The sequence below is a fragment of the Poromitra crassiceps genome (genome assembly GCF_964638095.1).
Source record: "Poromitra crassiceps genome assembly, chromosome: 13".
In the NCBI taxonomy this organism is placed as follows: Eukaryota; Metazoa; Chordata; class Actinopteri; order Beryciformes; family Melamphaidae; genus Poromitra; species Poromitra crassiceps.
Window position 1 is genome coordinate 12,224,251 of NC_139644.1, and position 13,179 is coordinate 12,237,429.

Below are 13,179 nucleotides of genomic sequence, written 5' to 3' on the forward strand. Positions count from 1 at the left end.
ACGCAAAGATCCATCAGATATAAACCAGTAATACTTAACTTCAGGAAACCACAGTTGGTGCAGTGACACATACTGTACCTAGCGGATATTATTTAAGCAGCAATATACTGTTAGGTTTATGTGTGGTATCTGTATCTTCAGCTAACATAAAGGGGAATTCTATGTGTACATTGTCCTCCAAATCCACAAGTATTATGTGCATGCACAACAGTATTGAGCCATGTCTATATCAAGTTAAACCTGTGACCACTTGATCATTTGGTGCTTGGTTTTAAAACTCAATATTGTTTGTGCATTCACTTTGCAGACACACATAACCATTGTTTATGTATTATGCAAACAGAAATGTTGGGACTGGACTAAATGGAGAGCTTTGTAAAGTTAATAGGCTAAAAAGACTGAAGCCGTGGAATAACTCAAGACTGAGGTGTTAGTTGGCGATAATTAGCTCAACACCCAGCGTGTGTGCGTTTGTGCAGGTTGGTGATCGTTGGGTCAGTGACAGGTATTGATGGACACTGGAAACCTCTTTGTGACAATCGTCCAGGTGTCATGTCCATGTACAGTTTAGTCCAGGTGTCATGTCCATGTACAGTTTAGGCTCAGACGAGTATCGACAAGTGTCCCTGTGCCAATGGGCCACACGACAGCGCTGCACTTCTTTATGACTCAATCACAATTCTTGTTTTGTTATTTATTTTTTGACAGAAGTTTAGAGATGATGATGTGCTATTTATTTTCATACTATTATTATTTTTGTCACTGTATTCCAGATCTATAATGTGATTATTGCAGCTAAATACACACAGGAGATTGGTAAATTGAGATTGACTGGAAGTGAAATTGAATGTACAATCAGGTGCTTTACTGTGTGAAATACGTGATTGAAAACAAAATTGTTGAGGCAAATGAAGACAACAAAAGTAACATTGCCTCTGATTTTTTTTAAATATATATATATACCGGTATACTATTTCCTTTGCAAAAGGTGCCTCTTCTGCTTCAAACAGTTTCCTCCGCTAAAGACCAGAGCAGCAATTCTTGTTTTCATCAGGTTTGGGTGAAAACAACGTCAAGCCATTGCCAGTAAGCGCAGTACATTCTTTGAATCTTTTCAGATTACCCATAGTATCGCTAGAAAAAGAATGATTGCATGACCTCCACACGAGATTCAACAGCTCTCAATCATATACTTGGAAAAATAAATGAATGTGCAGGGCCTCAGTCGTCAAAGGCTGAACTCAAGTGACTAATTAAAAAAATAACCAAATGATCTCAGAATGAGCCGCCACACTTTATAATTCTGGATCAGCACAATCAATCTGTTACTGCTCTATCCCTTCCACAGTGATGAGACTCTTCTCATCCTCAGCCCAAATATCACATTTGAATCTGCTTCTTCAGCCAATCTGAATTTGGAATGGTGTTATGATGTATTTATTTTTTAATTGTATGTTATGATGCTCGTGAAAAAGAAAATATGTATAGATGCATACAGGGTAAATATAGATAATGATAGAAATGTATTATATAGGAGGTGTGTATTGCAACATGCTGTTTTGGAGTTGTGCTGCTGAAGGACACAATCATAGGTGTCCTCCATAATGACTAACATGTTCTTGCTTCCAATTAAGTAAAACACTGGTGCAAGAGCTTCTGAGTGTTTCCTTTGTTTTTGAATCTTCGACTTTATGGAAAGATGGATAACATCACTACGCAGTTTCTGTACAAAGGGTTGTGTCTCAGCCTGTCCTCCATTCCTCCTGGTAATCCGAAAGTTTCATCAGATGGACAGGATGCCATGGCTGTGTGGCGCATGTAGGAGGATCTCTCTTGGTATGGCAACAGACTGCTGAACCCAGAGGTCTCCCTCTGTACCCCAGTGTCCCCTCTGGTCCAGCCAACAGTTAACAGGGTTTTGTCTATGTTGGCAACTAATAGCTTTTACGTAACGGGACATTTTCCTGCCCCACTCTAAACCTGAACAAGGGGATTTATATCCTGAGCTTAGCCCATATCGAGGGACGAGTCTTGGCAGACTGAGCGTACACACCGGAATCTGACATACAGAAGCTATCAGAATTGCAAACCATTGCAATCAACACCGACAGATGGCGGACGGTGCAGTTGTATGTATGGCACTGTTTGCTGGTCTGTGTGAGGCCTGTGGTGCTGCGGGCCAGAGCTCCCACTTTAGAGGACAGTCCTGCCTGCAACCCATCACAAATGACTCCTTATGTAATATATTATGTACACAGTATATAAGTCCAGGAAAACATCCCTTATTACATTCTCTATGAGTTGAGAGTAGCTTGTGTCAGGTATGTCATTCAGAGGCAAGGAGAAGAGTCTTTTCAAATAGTCGGCAGCAGGAGAGGTGGCGAGGGGAGCGGGAATGTGAGGCATGCCTTCCTGCGACTCACAAACGCGTAGTGTGTCCGATTCAGTCCAACCACGAGCAAATCCTCCACACATTCCTCGGCTCGCCAGCCGGGCAGAACCGAGAAACACATTTAGTGCGCTCAGTCAAGATTCAATTCTCACCAAACAATAACAAAACGAACATGCCAAAAGTGATTTCTACAAAGCTCTTCACTGGCCAGGCAGTGAATATGTCAAGTCAAACAATGTGCTTCAGCCACAGTAAAAAAGAAAAGTAATGGGCCTACATGTAAAATATAAAATGTAAAAACAAACATAGGCTACTGTACATGTCATCATACATACAACATAGAAACACATAAATAAGATATAGGCCTACAAGGCCTACACACACAAAATATATCTTTACACATAAAGGGGCAAATCTATGCATATCTGTATCTCTGTACTGTATGTATCTCTGTTTCCATTTTCTTGGCCAGCATTGAATCTTATCTTTGGCACGGGTACCAGCAGAGGTCCCAAGCAGATGGTGACAGGGCTGGACTTTTGAATGAGGTAATTATGGCTGATTAAATAGCCAAAAACTGCCAATTAGTAATAGCACTATAACCACAGCAGCCAGCATGTGGCACTGGCACACAATGTGTGGGCATCACAATAGGCCTAATTGCTTGAGGGACATCACTATGGCATCATTGATGTCATCACTCACGACATCATCACCGATGACATCACAATTCATCGAGTGACATCACTCGTCATCACCGATGACATCACAATTGGCTCGAGTGACATCATTGATGACATCATCCAGGATGACATCATCATCACAATAGTCTAGCTGGCCAGCCTCCTAGAGGAGGCGCCGCAGGTCTCCATAACAGGGATAAAGGGATAAACCCTCCCCTGCTCTACTCTGCTCTCCCATTGGAGGCGTCGGTTTCAGTGGCAGCCGGATGGCCGCTCCCCGCTTAAGAAGCTCTGTCATTGGCTCCGACCATGTCAATCAGAGTGGCTTCCGCTCCCTCTTCCCTGTGTGTTGCTGTAAATAGTCCCCTGCCGCCTCAGGGAAAACAACAACGCTAACTAGCTAGCAAGCTAACGGCAGAAACAGAAACCTACACGCTAGCTCGTTGCTACACGCTGAAAACGGCAAGTTGGATTGTTTGAAACTATTTTCCAAGGACACTGCCGCTAAACGCCGCCCATTGCAATCCCACTATGGTGACCTGCGGCGCCAGACTCCTCGGACGGAAGGGAGAGGAGGCTGGCCAGCGAGACTATCATCACAATGACAATTGCCAATGACTCTTCAGTTGTTTACTAAGATCCAGTCACCACTCACAGTATTTTCTAAGTAGCTTACTGAGCCAAGAACATCAGGTAACAGTTTGTACAAGGACTTTTTACATTTAATTTGTACATATTTAATTTAATTTATTGATTTAATCATTGTATTGACAAAAAAACATCAGAAAATGTGTTACCATGTTTGAGGCCTACTACTGTAAATAATATAACTGACAAATACCTACGACTTTATCGTTATTTCATATAACTGTTGATCACATGCATGCGTTTGTATGGTAGCGTGGCCGAGTGGTCTAAGGCGCTGGATTTAGGCTCCAGTCATTTCGATGGCGTGGGTTCGAATCCCACCGCTGCCAGAACCATTTTGGGCTCTCCTTCCAGTAGCAACACACAGTTAAGCAGCGATCATAAGTAGTACTTGTTTGTTCAAAGAACATATAGAATGTCGAATATAGGGCCTTGTGGTGCTCTTTACCGTATATGGGTGCCACAGGTTTAAATTGCAAGTAAGTCGTTTTTATTCGTGGAGGTGGATGATCCTCTATAACGGTGCAAGTGCTCCCTCTAGCGACGGCTCGGCTGTAAGTGCACAATAATTTACTGGCTCTTCAAAGATGAAAACAGTGTGAATGTAAATGTAATTCTTTATTTTACAGATGAGGACCTGGGTGTTCATTTATTTCAACACATTATGCACATTGTTTTCCCTACATAAATGTTTAATTAGAAGCGAGGAATGATGTCATTAAAATACTTAGCATCATTATTATTTTCTATACATAGGCTATAAAACAATCATTGGCAATCAACATCAACTATTTTATTTCTAAAAGTTTACAAAATGATTAAAACTGGTTAAATTCTACAGATGTGTAAATCACAACAAATTTCCTTGTAGAAATTGGGAAGCACACTTTGATTACAATCAAAAAGAAAAAAATCTAAATATTTGGAATACAAATACTAACGTTAATGTCACAAATACGTGTTTTCCATTCATTTTGATTAAATTGTAGTAAATTAAAACTGCAGTACATTCGCACAAAATCCCCATTCCCCATTTTGCACACCGACTCTGACACACATACACACACATACCAATATCAAAAAGGTAAAGAGAAAGACATGTAGCTACTGAGAGTTTGCTTGGAAAAATTAGGTGCAGATGTTTCATAGCCCAATGTTACATAAATAAATCTAACTACATGAAGTGCAGCCATAGACCTACTTTTTGGGGCATTTTCGCCAATGTTTTGGGGGAATTTCACATAAAAAAAAGACAGTCACATGGATGCAAGAATTATGTCACACTGTTGGTTGCAAAAGCTGAGAGACTGACAACATTTTTTCAAAATTGTTAATTTCCCTGATAGGCTAGGAGGTGTTGCTATAGTTGTATTGTTGATTAAGCATCAGTCAAGCTATAAATGACAAAGATCAGTCCGTAGGAATGAGCCAGTTGCGGCACTGAAAAAAATATATATATGTTAAAAAATCAGCATGTTATTCCTTTAAAAGTCTCAGCCGTTGAAGCATGTGATGCACACTTGGTCTGACTAGTGTTGAGTAAATGTACTATTGAGATTGCATGCTATTACTAAAACATGAAAGTCCATTTGATTGAGACTAGCTATAGCTGACTAACCCTGACAGAGGCTGGAGCATAGTAGCAGAAGCACCAGGCCGAATCCCAGCAGCAGCAGCAGCAGGGCTGGGGGTGGTGGGGAGCCTGAGCGAAGCGGTCTGGAGCTCAGGTACTGCTCCACACAGTCTGCCAGGCTGTAGCGTTTGGGACAGAAGCCCAACTCTCCACGGGCCTTGTCAATCTTGAAGGTGTGGCTTACTGCTATGTTCCTCACCTGCAGTTGAAGAAAAGGCATTTCTGTTAAAGGATGAGTTCATAAAAAAAATCTTCTTGGGGCTTCTGGAGACTTGGATTATGTGCCAGACAAGCAGTATGGAGACATTTTATGGTTTGGGTCTTTATTTCTTTTTTCTTTCTTTTTTTACGTTTGAAAGTTGGTCACCATTCACTTCTTGTATAGGAGAATGCTGTAATTCTGTTTCCCTGGAAAACTCCACGAACACACTATACCTTGATTGAGTGCAATACGGTAATTCTGATTGTATTGCCATTTGTACATTGCTGTGGCATAACTCACCCTGACTGCACTTTCTACTGACAATTGGTACTATTTTATGATATTTTATGATATTTTATATATTTATATATTTGATATACTGTTTATATACCTACATCTGAGTATACGTGTTACTGTCTTGAGATTACCTACTGACTTGCACTATGTCTTATAATGGAGACCCCTATAGCATATGTCACATGTGTGTCCTCGTACAACGGTGTGACAATAAAAAAAAAGTGAATATTTTATTTTGCAATTTTTCAGAATAGAAGAAACAGAACAGGCTCAGACACAGAAAAGAAAAGAAAGTAAAAACATACATATATCATCAACATTCCAATGTTACAACATGGTGCTACCAGCCGAGTAAGGTGCTTATGTGCTTGTAAGTGTGGGATCACACCCAAGGGGTCTATGAGAAATCAGCTGGGCGAATTACTTGTCGCTTTTAACCTCGTCCAAGTAGGCCTCTGAACTTCCCTACAGCTGTGCTAAAATATTGTGTGTGGGGGGGGGGGGGGGGGGGGGTACTTCCACTAGTGACAATAAATATCTGGAATATTGAATCTGGGACTGAAAAACTCCACCCGACCTTCCACCGGCATAGGGATGAGTAGATAATCACTGCATTTTCATTTCTCGGTGAACATATCCTTTAAGTTTTCAAGTGCACAGCCTTTTTTCATCAAGACGTAACTCACCTCCAGCTGGGGGGAGTGTCACCTTCTCCCACAGCCAGACTCTGCTGCGGCACAGCTATTTTGTTTCAGCGCCTTCAGGGAGGGTCCGGGCCAAAAGACAAACGAAGCTTGTGCTGCCAGGCTAATGGTTAGATTAACCTCTATTTGACAAAGCTGGTTTGACACTGCGACACACTGATGTCACAGCCAGATGGATGGATGCCTCTGGGCTGGATCTTCTTACTGCCTGGAGATAAGGTGTCCGCATGGAAAATACACACGCTGATGGAAGCATGCAGACACACCGCGCACAGGAACGCAGAGGAGAAGGAGATAAACAAGCGTTTCTTTTGTCTGTGCAGACAAAAGAAACACTTTCTCCAGCTTGGTTTCCTTCTCCCACATGTCCTATAGAGCGCGGGTTTTTCAAAGTCTGAGACTGTGGGCCTCCCCTCAGACAAAGGCTTCAGACTACTACACCAAATGCATAGAAAAGGTCTGTCTGAACTTAAGGCATTTATTTGTGCCTGACTTGTTGAAAGTTGGAAAAACCATATGATTCCCCAAAACGACTGTATCTCCGAATCTCTATAACCAAACCACACATTTTTAGGCTATTCTATGTGACCTCCTTTTGATAACTTATGTAATAACTAATATAATAATTTTTCACTTCCATTCAGTGAGCCTCCCCTGAAACCGCTTGGAACCCCCCTCTAACATTTGTTCTCAAAACAGCTGTGGCAAAGCTCAGACCTCTTTGGACCTTGTAAATAAAGGTCTGCAGGACTATGCCTCCTGCCCATCTGCTGATTAACAAACACACTAGGGTGTCGACTCCGTTTTAGATGGCTGTGAGATCCGTCTGATCTTGTGACCTGACCAGTCATCCTGTATTGAGGACTGTACCAAGTCTGCCAACAAAGGAACCCGCCGACACTAATGTGACGTATGTTTTGACTGTAAGGCAGCCAGTGTTAACAGGTCTGTTCCCCCATCAGATAGTGTTTCCCGTAGTGGTGCCCTTTGCCGTCGGCTTTGGGTTTTTGTTACGTTGTGGTTAGCGTAGCGGAGCCTGGCGGAGATCTGCACTCTACTGAGTCCACCTTGCTAGCTGAGACTGCAGTCACTGCACCCTCTTCCATGAACATGTTATTATCATTGAATTGAATATTATTTTGTCCTGAGGGAAATCTCTCTTGCTCGTCATCAGTGACGGCTAAACAGCTTGGCAGGCAGCCTGACTGTTGGCAGGACTATTGAGCCAAGTAGAGCTTGGCCAACTCATGTCACCGTCACAGTGTTGTAGTCAAGTCACTATATCTCCAGTCCGAGTCGAGTTCGAGTTGAGTCCCCGTTACCTGAGTCCAAGTCCGGGTCCAGTTACTGAACACGAGTGTGAATCCACATGTAGGTGGAACACATGTGCCTGGCCTTGCACGGAATTGAATAATTTAATGGTATTAATATAGCTATCAATGTCTTATGCCAAATTATTAGGGAATATTACAAAATGACTAATGCCTACCCCAGACTAGAGGATTTGAAAATCCTCTAGTCTGGGGTAGGCATTAGAACAACAAAAAGCCAGTCTTTGTCAATTAACAAGACAGAGTCAGAGTCCCCGACTTCCGAGTCCGAATGCATGAATGCTCCAGTCCAAGTCGAGTCACGAGAAGCTGAAAATGTGTCCAGGCCACGCACTCCACTACAACACTGCACCGTAGCGACAGCCACTGTACTGATGTGATGTCACTTCCTTTTAACGTTCATCGTGAACTTCCTGTCCAGGCTGGCACACTGTAGTTGATGTTTTATTCACTCATTGTGTCTCCACGTGTCTGTTGTGCTACTCCAATTCCTGGGGTCAGTGACCGTCTCCAGTAGTAGCACTGACCTGCAGGCTTTCAGAGACTGAAAGTCTGCATCTGAGATGTCCGACAAAACAGCCAGTTTATCTGCCAACATTTTGTGAATTAATTAAAGGCTGGCTTTGATTAGGGGCTCTCCATAATTCATGCAGAAGAGATAGCATCACATGACCGAGGGGGGGGGGAGGGCTGGGGAATGAGGACGGGGGGCTGATAGGAAAATACTTTGCCCTAATGAGGTCTGCCTTCACTGCTAGAGACTTAAACAAGAATCTGATCATCAGGGAGCGGGTAACCTAAGACCCCGTGTCCAACACACACACACGCACACACGCACACGCGCACACGCACGCACACGCACACACACACACACACACACACACACAAAAACATACACACATACACACTGTGTATACACACACACACACACAAACATACACACATACACACACAAAAATACACACATACACACACACACGCACACACACGCATGCACACACACACGCACACACACACACACACACACACAAAAACATACACACATACACACTGTGTATACACACACACACACACACACAAACATACACACACAAAAATACACACATACACACGCACGCACACACATACACACGCACACACACACACACACACACAAAAACATACACACATACACACTGTGTATACACACACACAAACACACACATACACACACAAAAATACACACACACACACAGACTCTCTCTTTCTCTCTCTTTCTCTCTCTCTCTCTCTCACTGCACACACACATGCACATGCTCATTCAGTTCTTTACACACAGGCTACTCCACAGCGCCTCTGTCAGACTTTCAGAGGGTAGAAAGCCCACAGAGTCCGTTCAGCTCAGAGCTTCCTCTGCTGAGATACAAAACCACCCCTTATATGCCTCTTTAATATCGTCTTTTATGTCCTTTTCTTCCATGGATGAGAGACAGAGTCTTGCTATGACAAATAAGAGACTGAATTGAGAACATACTGTACTGTACATAACACAGAGCGGCAGCTGTACAGACTGGTTCTCAAGCATTCAGTGTAAGGTAGAGTTTGGGTTGTTGTTGTTTTTATCAGGTTTTTTTCCACGTTTTTTCCCATTTTTCTACTCAATTGTACTTGGCCAATTCCGCCTGCTGTCCCGGTCGTTGCTCCACCCCCTCTGCCGATCTGGAGAGTTGTAGACTAGCACATGCTTCCTCCGATACATGTGCAGTCACCACTCGCCAGCTGCACTTCTTTTCACCTGACACCTGACCAAGACATAGCACGTTCCAAGATCATCCTATTCCCCCCAGTTCCCTTCCCCCTCGAACAGGCGGCAGCGCCCCGACCGACCAGAGGAGGCACTAGTGCAGCATCCACCAGGACATGACACATACCCTGCCTACCTTTAATCTGGCATCCCACACGCAGCCACGTGCCTATGGACGTCCGACCAAGCCAGTGGTAACACTCGAACTAAAGTGAGAGATGAACAGAAGGTGGTGGTGTGTTTACCTCATTTCTGGTGAAGAGGAGAGGGATTTCCACCATGGGTCTCAGAACTACATGCAAGTACTCCACCAGGATGGCTGTCAATTAGAGAGAGAGAGAGAGAGAGAGAGAGACTCTTATTTTCAAGAAATAACAAGTTTAGACAAACTTTCAAACAAAATTGATTTAAATAATGTCTACAAGGAGGTCAAGCAGCGAGAGAGAGAGAGGGGGGGGGGGGGGGGGGAGAGGGAGACAGATAGAGAGGGAAGGAGAGAGAGAGGTTACCTGCTGAATAGACCAGTGAGACAGGCAGGTGTATCAACGGTCTACTGTGACCCAGCTTTTCAAACTGCAAAGGGAAACGTCATATGAAACATTGAGGTAAATCCATCTTACTTGTGGCTAAACACATTTCAATTAATAAATATCCTGCTGATTTAACCATTGACATGTTAACCACCAGTGGTGTTAACCACTCTGACATGTTAACCCAAACCACCAGTGGTGTTAACCACTCTGACATGTTAACCCACCAGTGGTGTTAACCACTCTGACATTTTAACCCACCAGTGGTGTTAACCACTCTGACATTTTAACCCACCAGTGGTGTTAACCACTCTGACATTTTAACCCACCAGTGGTGTTAACCACTCTGACATGTTAACCCACCAGTGGTGTTAACCACTCTGACATTTTAACCCACCAGTGGTGTTAACCACTCTGACATGTTAACCCACCAGTGGTGTTAACCACTCTGACATGTTAAACCACCAGTGGTGTTAACCACTCTGACATGTTAAACCACCAGTGGTGTTAACCACTCTGACATGTTAACCCACCAGTGGTGTTAACCACTCTGACATGTTAAACCACCAGTGGTGTTAACCACTCTGACATGTTAACCCACCAGTGGTGTTAACCACTCTGACATGTTAACCCACCAGTGGTGTTAACCACTCTGACATGTTAACCCACCAGTGGTGTTAACCACTCTGACATGTTAACCCACCAGTGGTGTTAACCACTCTGACATGTTAAACCACCAGTGGTGTTAACCACTCTGACATGTTAACCCACCAGTGGTGTTAACCACTCTGACATGTTAACCCACCAGTGGTGTTAACCACTCTGACATGTTAAACCACCAGTGGTGTTAACCACTCTGACATGTTAACCCACCAGTGGTGTTAACCACTCTGACATGTTAACCCACCAGTGGTGTTAACCACTCTGACATGTTAACCCACCAGTGGTGTTAACCACTCTGACATGTTAACCCACCAGTGGTGTTAACCACTCTGACATTTTAACCCACCAGTGGTGTTAACCACTCTGACATGTTAACCCACCAGTGGTGTTAACCACTCTGACATTTTAACCCACCAGTGGTGTTAACCACTCGAACAGGTTGACTGACTCCCCATCATTAATGAAATAGGCCTGTCCACTCTGCAAGGAAAGGAAAATCACATCATTAAAAGGCAATTAACATTTCTCATTATTTAAATGATCCAAGTGGCAATACACTTGAGATCATTAACATACCAACACACACAGACACACACACACACACACACACACACACACACACACACACACACACACACACACACACACTACTAGTTTGCATGTGGTTTTATTGTTGAAAGTTATTAGGCTGGTAAACCGTGACCTCACATCCTGTTTCACTCTAACCATATCAGTCTGGACTCCAAGCCATCCGCATCGATTTCAGTGGGTGGGAGTACTTGCCTTGACAGACAACTCCTTCAGCCAATCGCCATAGCCAAATCCAATCCAAATCTACGTGGAAGAATGGCGAAACTGTCTTTGCCGTCGAGAAACTCCACTGGTGCATACTCTTCTGCATACACGCCATACTGTTTTGCCAGTGGCGTCCTTGATTGGTCGGTCACGTTGTCAATGACGAGGCAGGTCCCTAATTGGCCCGTGCACTTTGTAATTTCTAGAAATCGCTGGAGGCCAGACTGATCGGCAGAACGACACAGAATCACATTGACCAGGCTAGAAAGTTATGTCTCACACAGTCAATGTATTGGCTGAACGTGTGGGCGATTTCTTTTTAAATATCTTTATTTATACAGGGGGAGTCTCACTGAGAGCAATACTTATACTTTTCAGCAGCGCCCTGTTCACATTCACACACACATTCATACCTGGAAGCTGACCAGGACAACCACAGTCTGATCTGCTGGTCACTGATCAGCTCCACTGGAGCGGTTGGGGTTAAGGGCCTTGCTCAAGGGCACCTCAGTGTGAAGGAGAGGCAAGCACGGTTTTTTCACTTTTCCTACCCAGATTTATCCTGCCGGTCCCGGGGATTGAACGACCTTCCGGTCACAAGCTCACTTCTCTAACCTTCAGGCCACCACTCCCCCCGATTGAGCTGTCTGAGGTGGAGAGAGTCACTCACAGCGATGCAGTTCCTCTTCAGCGTGAGCGCGTCAGCAGCGAGGGTGTGAGCCAGCACCAGGTTCTCCACATGCACCCAGTTCATCCTGGCCCGGGGGTCACCAAATGTGAAGCTGAACAACCGACGCTCCACGTTCACCTGAAGAGAGAGCGCGAGAGGAGGGGGGGAAGGGAGAGAGAGAGAGAGGGAGAGAGGGAGAGGGAGAGAGAGAGAGAGAGAGGGAGAGGGCGAGCAGAGAGAGAGGGAGAGAGAGAGAGATAGGATGTTGTGGGGGAGAATGACATTATTGTCATTTAGATTTTGTTGTTTTGAGGTGTGATGTTTTTAGCCCCTTGGGTTTTTTTGTCATTTGCACAGATCATTGATTATGATTGTTATTTTTTCATCATCATTTTTATCATGTGGGTGATTTTTTTTTTATCATTCTGCTTACTCTGTGTATATGAATGAACCTAATGTTAATCTAAAGTCATGCTAAGTTGAATTTAAACTAATACACTTAGGTATGTTCTGGAGGAAAGAGATCAATTGAAACCAACCCGAATCAGAATTATTTGATTCAGCCAAAGTACTTTTGCCCATACAAGGATATTAATGTGCCTCCCACTCCTCCTAGTGAGTGACAGGAGGAGTGATTGACAGGTCAGAGTCACACCTTTTGCCTCAGACTTCTGCTCATTGGTTGGATGGGTTTCCACACATTTCACTTTGAAATGAGAATAGCAGAGGAACGGGGCTCCCGCTGTCTCCGAGATTCTGATATATTATAATGCTCATCTTTGGACACTGAACGTAGCGATTCATTCATATTATTTCTACATAAATATTAACTTATTATTATTAACAGC

The 13,179-nt window shown here is 43.7% G+C and overlaps 1 protein-coding gene across 1 annotated transcript in view; it reads right to left on the minus strand.

The window, feature by feature from the left end:
- Positions 1-5,336: 5,336 nt before the first annotated feature.
- Positions 5,337-13,179, minus strand: part of sdr42e2 (short chain dehydrogenase/reductase family 42E, member 2) — a gene marked incomplete at both ends in the record, with an annotated part of 16,435 nt that continues 8,592 nt past the window's right edge. The window contains 5 exons of the mRNA XM_083649919.1: positions 5,337-5,555; positions 9,919-9,992; positions 10,183-10,246; positions 11,281-11,346; positions 12,332-12,469. Of these exons, the coding sequence (XP_083506045.1) occupies positions 5,337-5,555; positions 9,919-9,992; positions 10,183-10,246; positions 11,281-11,346; positions 12,332-12,469 (561 nt within the window). The remainder of the gene's footprint in view (positions 5,556-9,918; positions 9,993-10,182; positions 10,247-11,280; positions 11,347-12,331; positions 12,470-13,179) is intronic.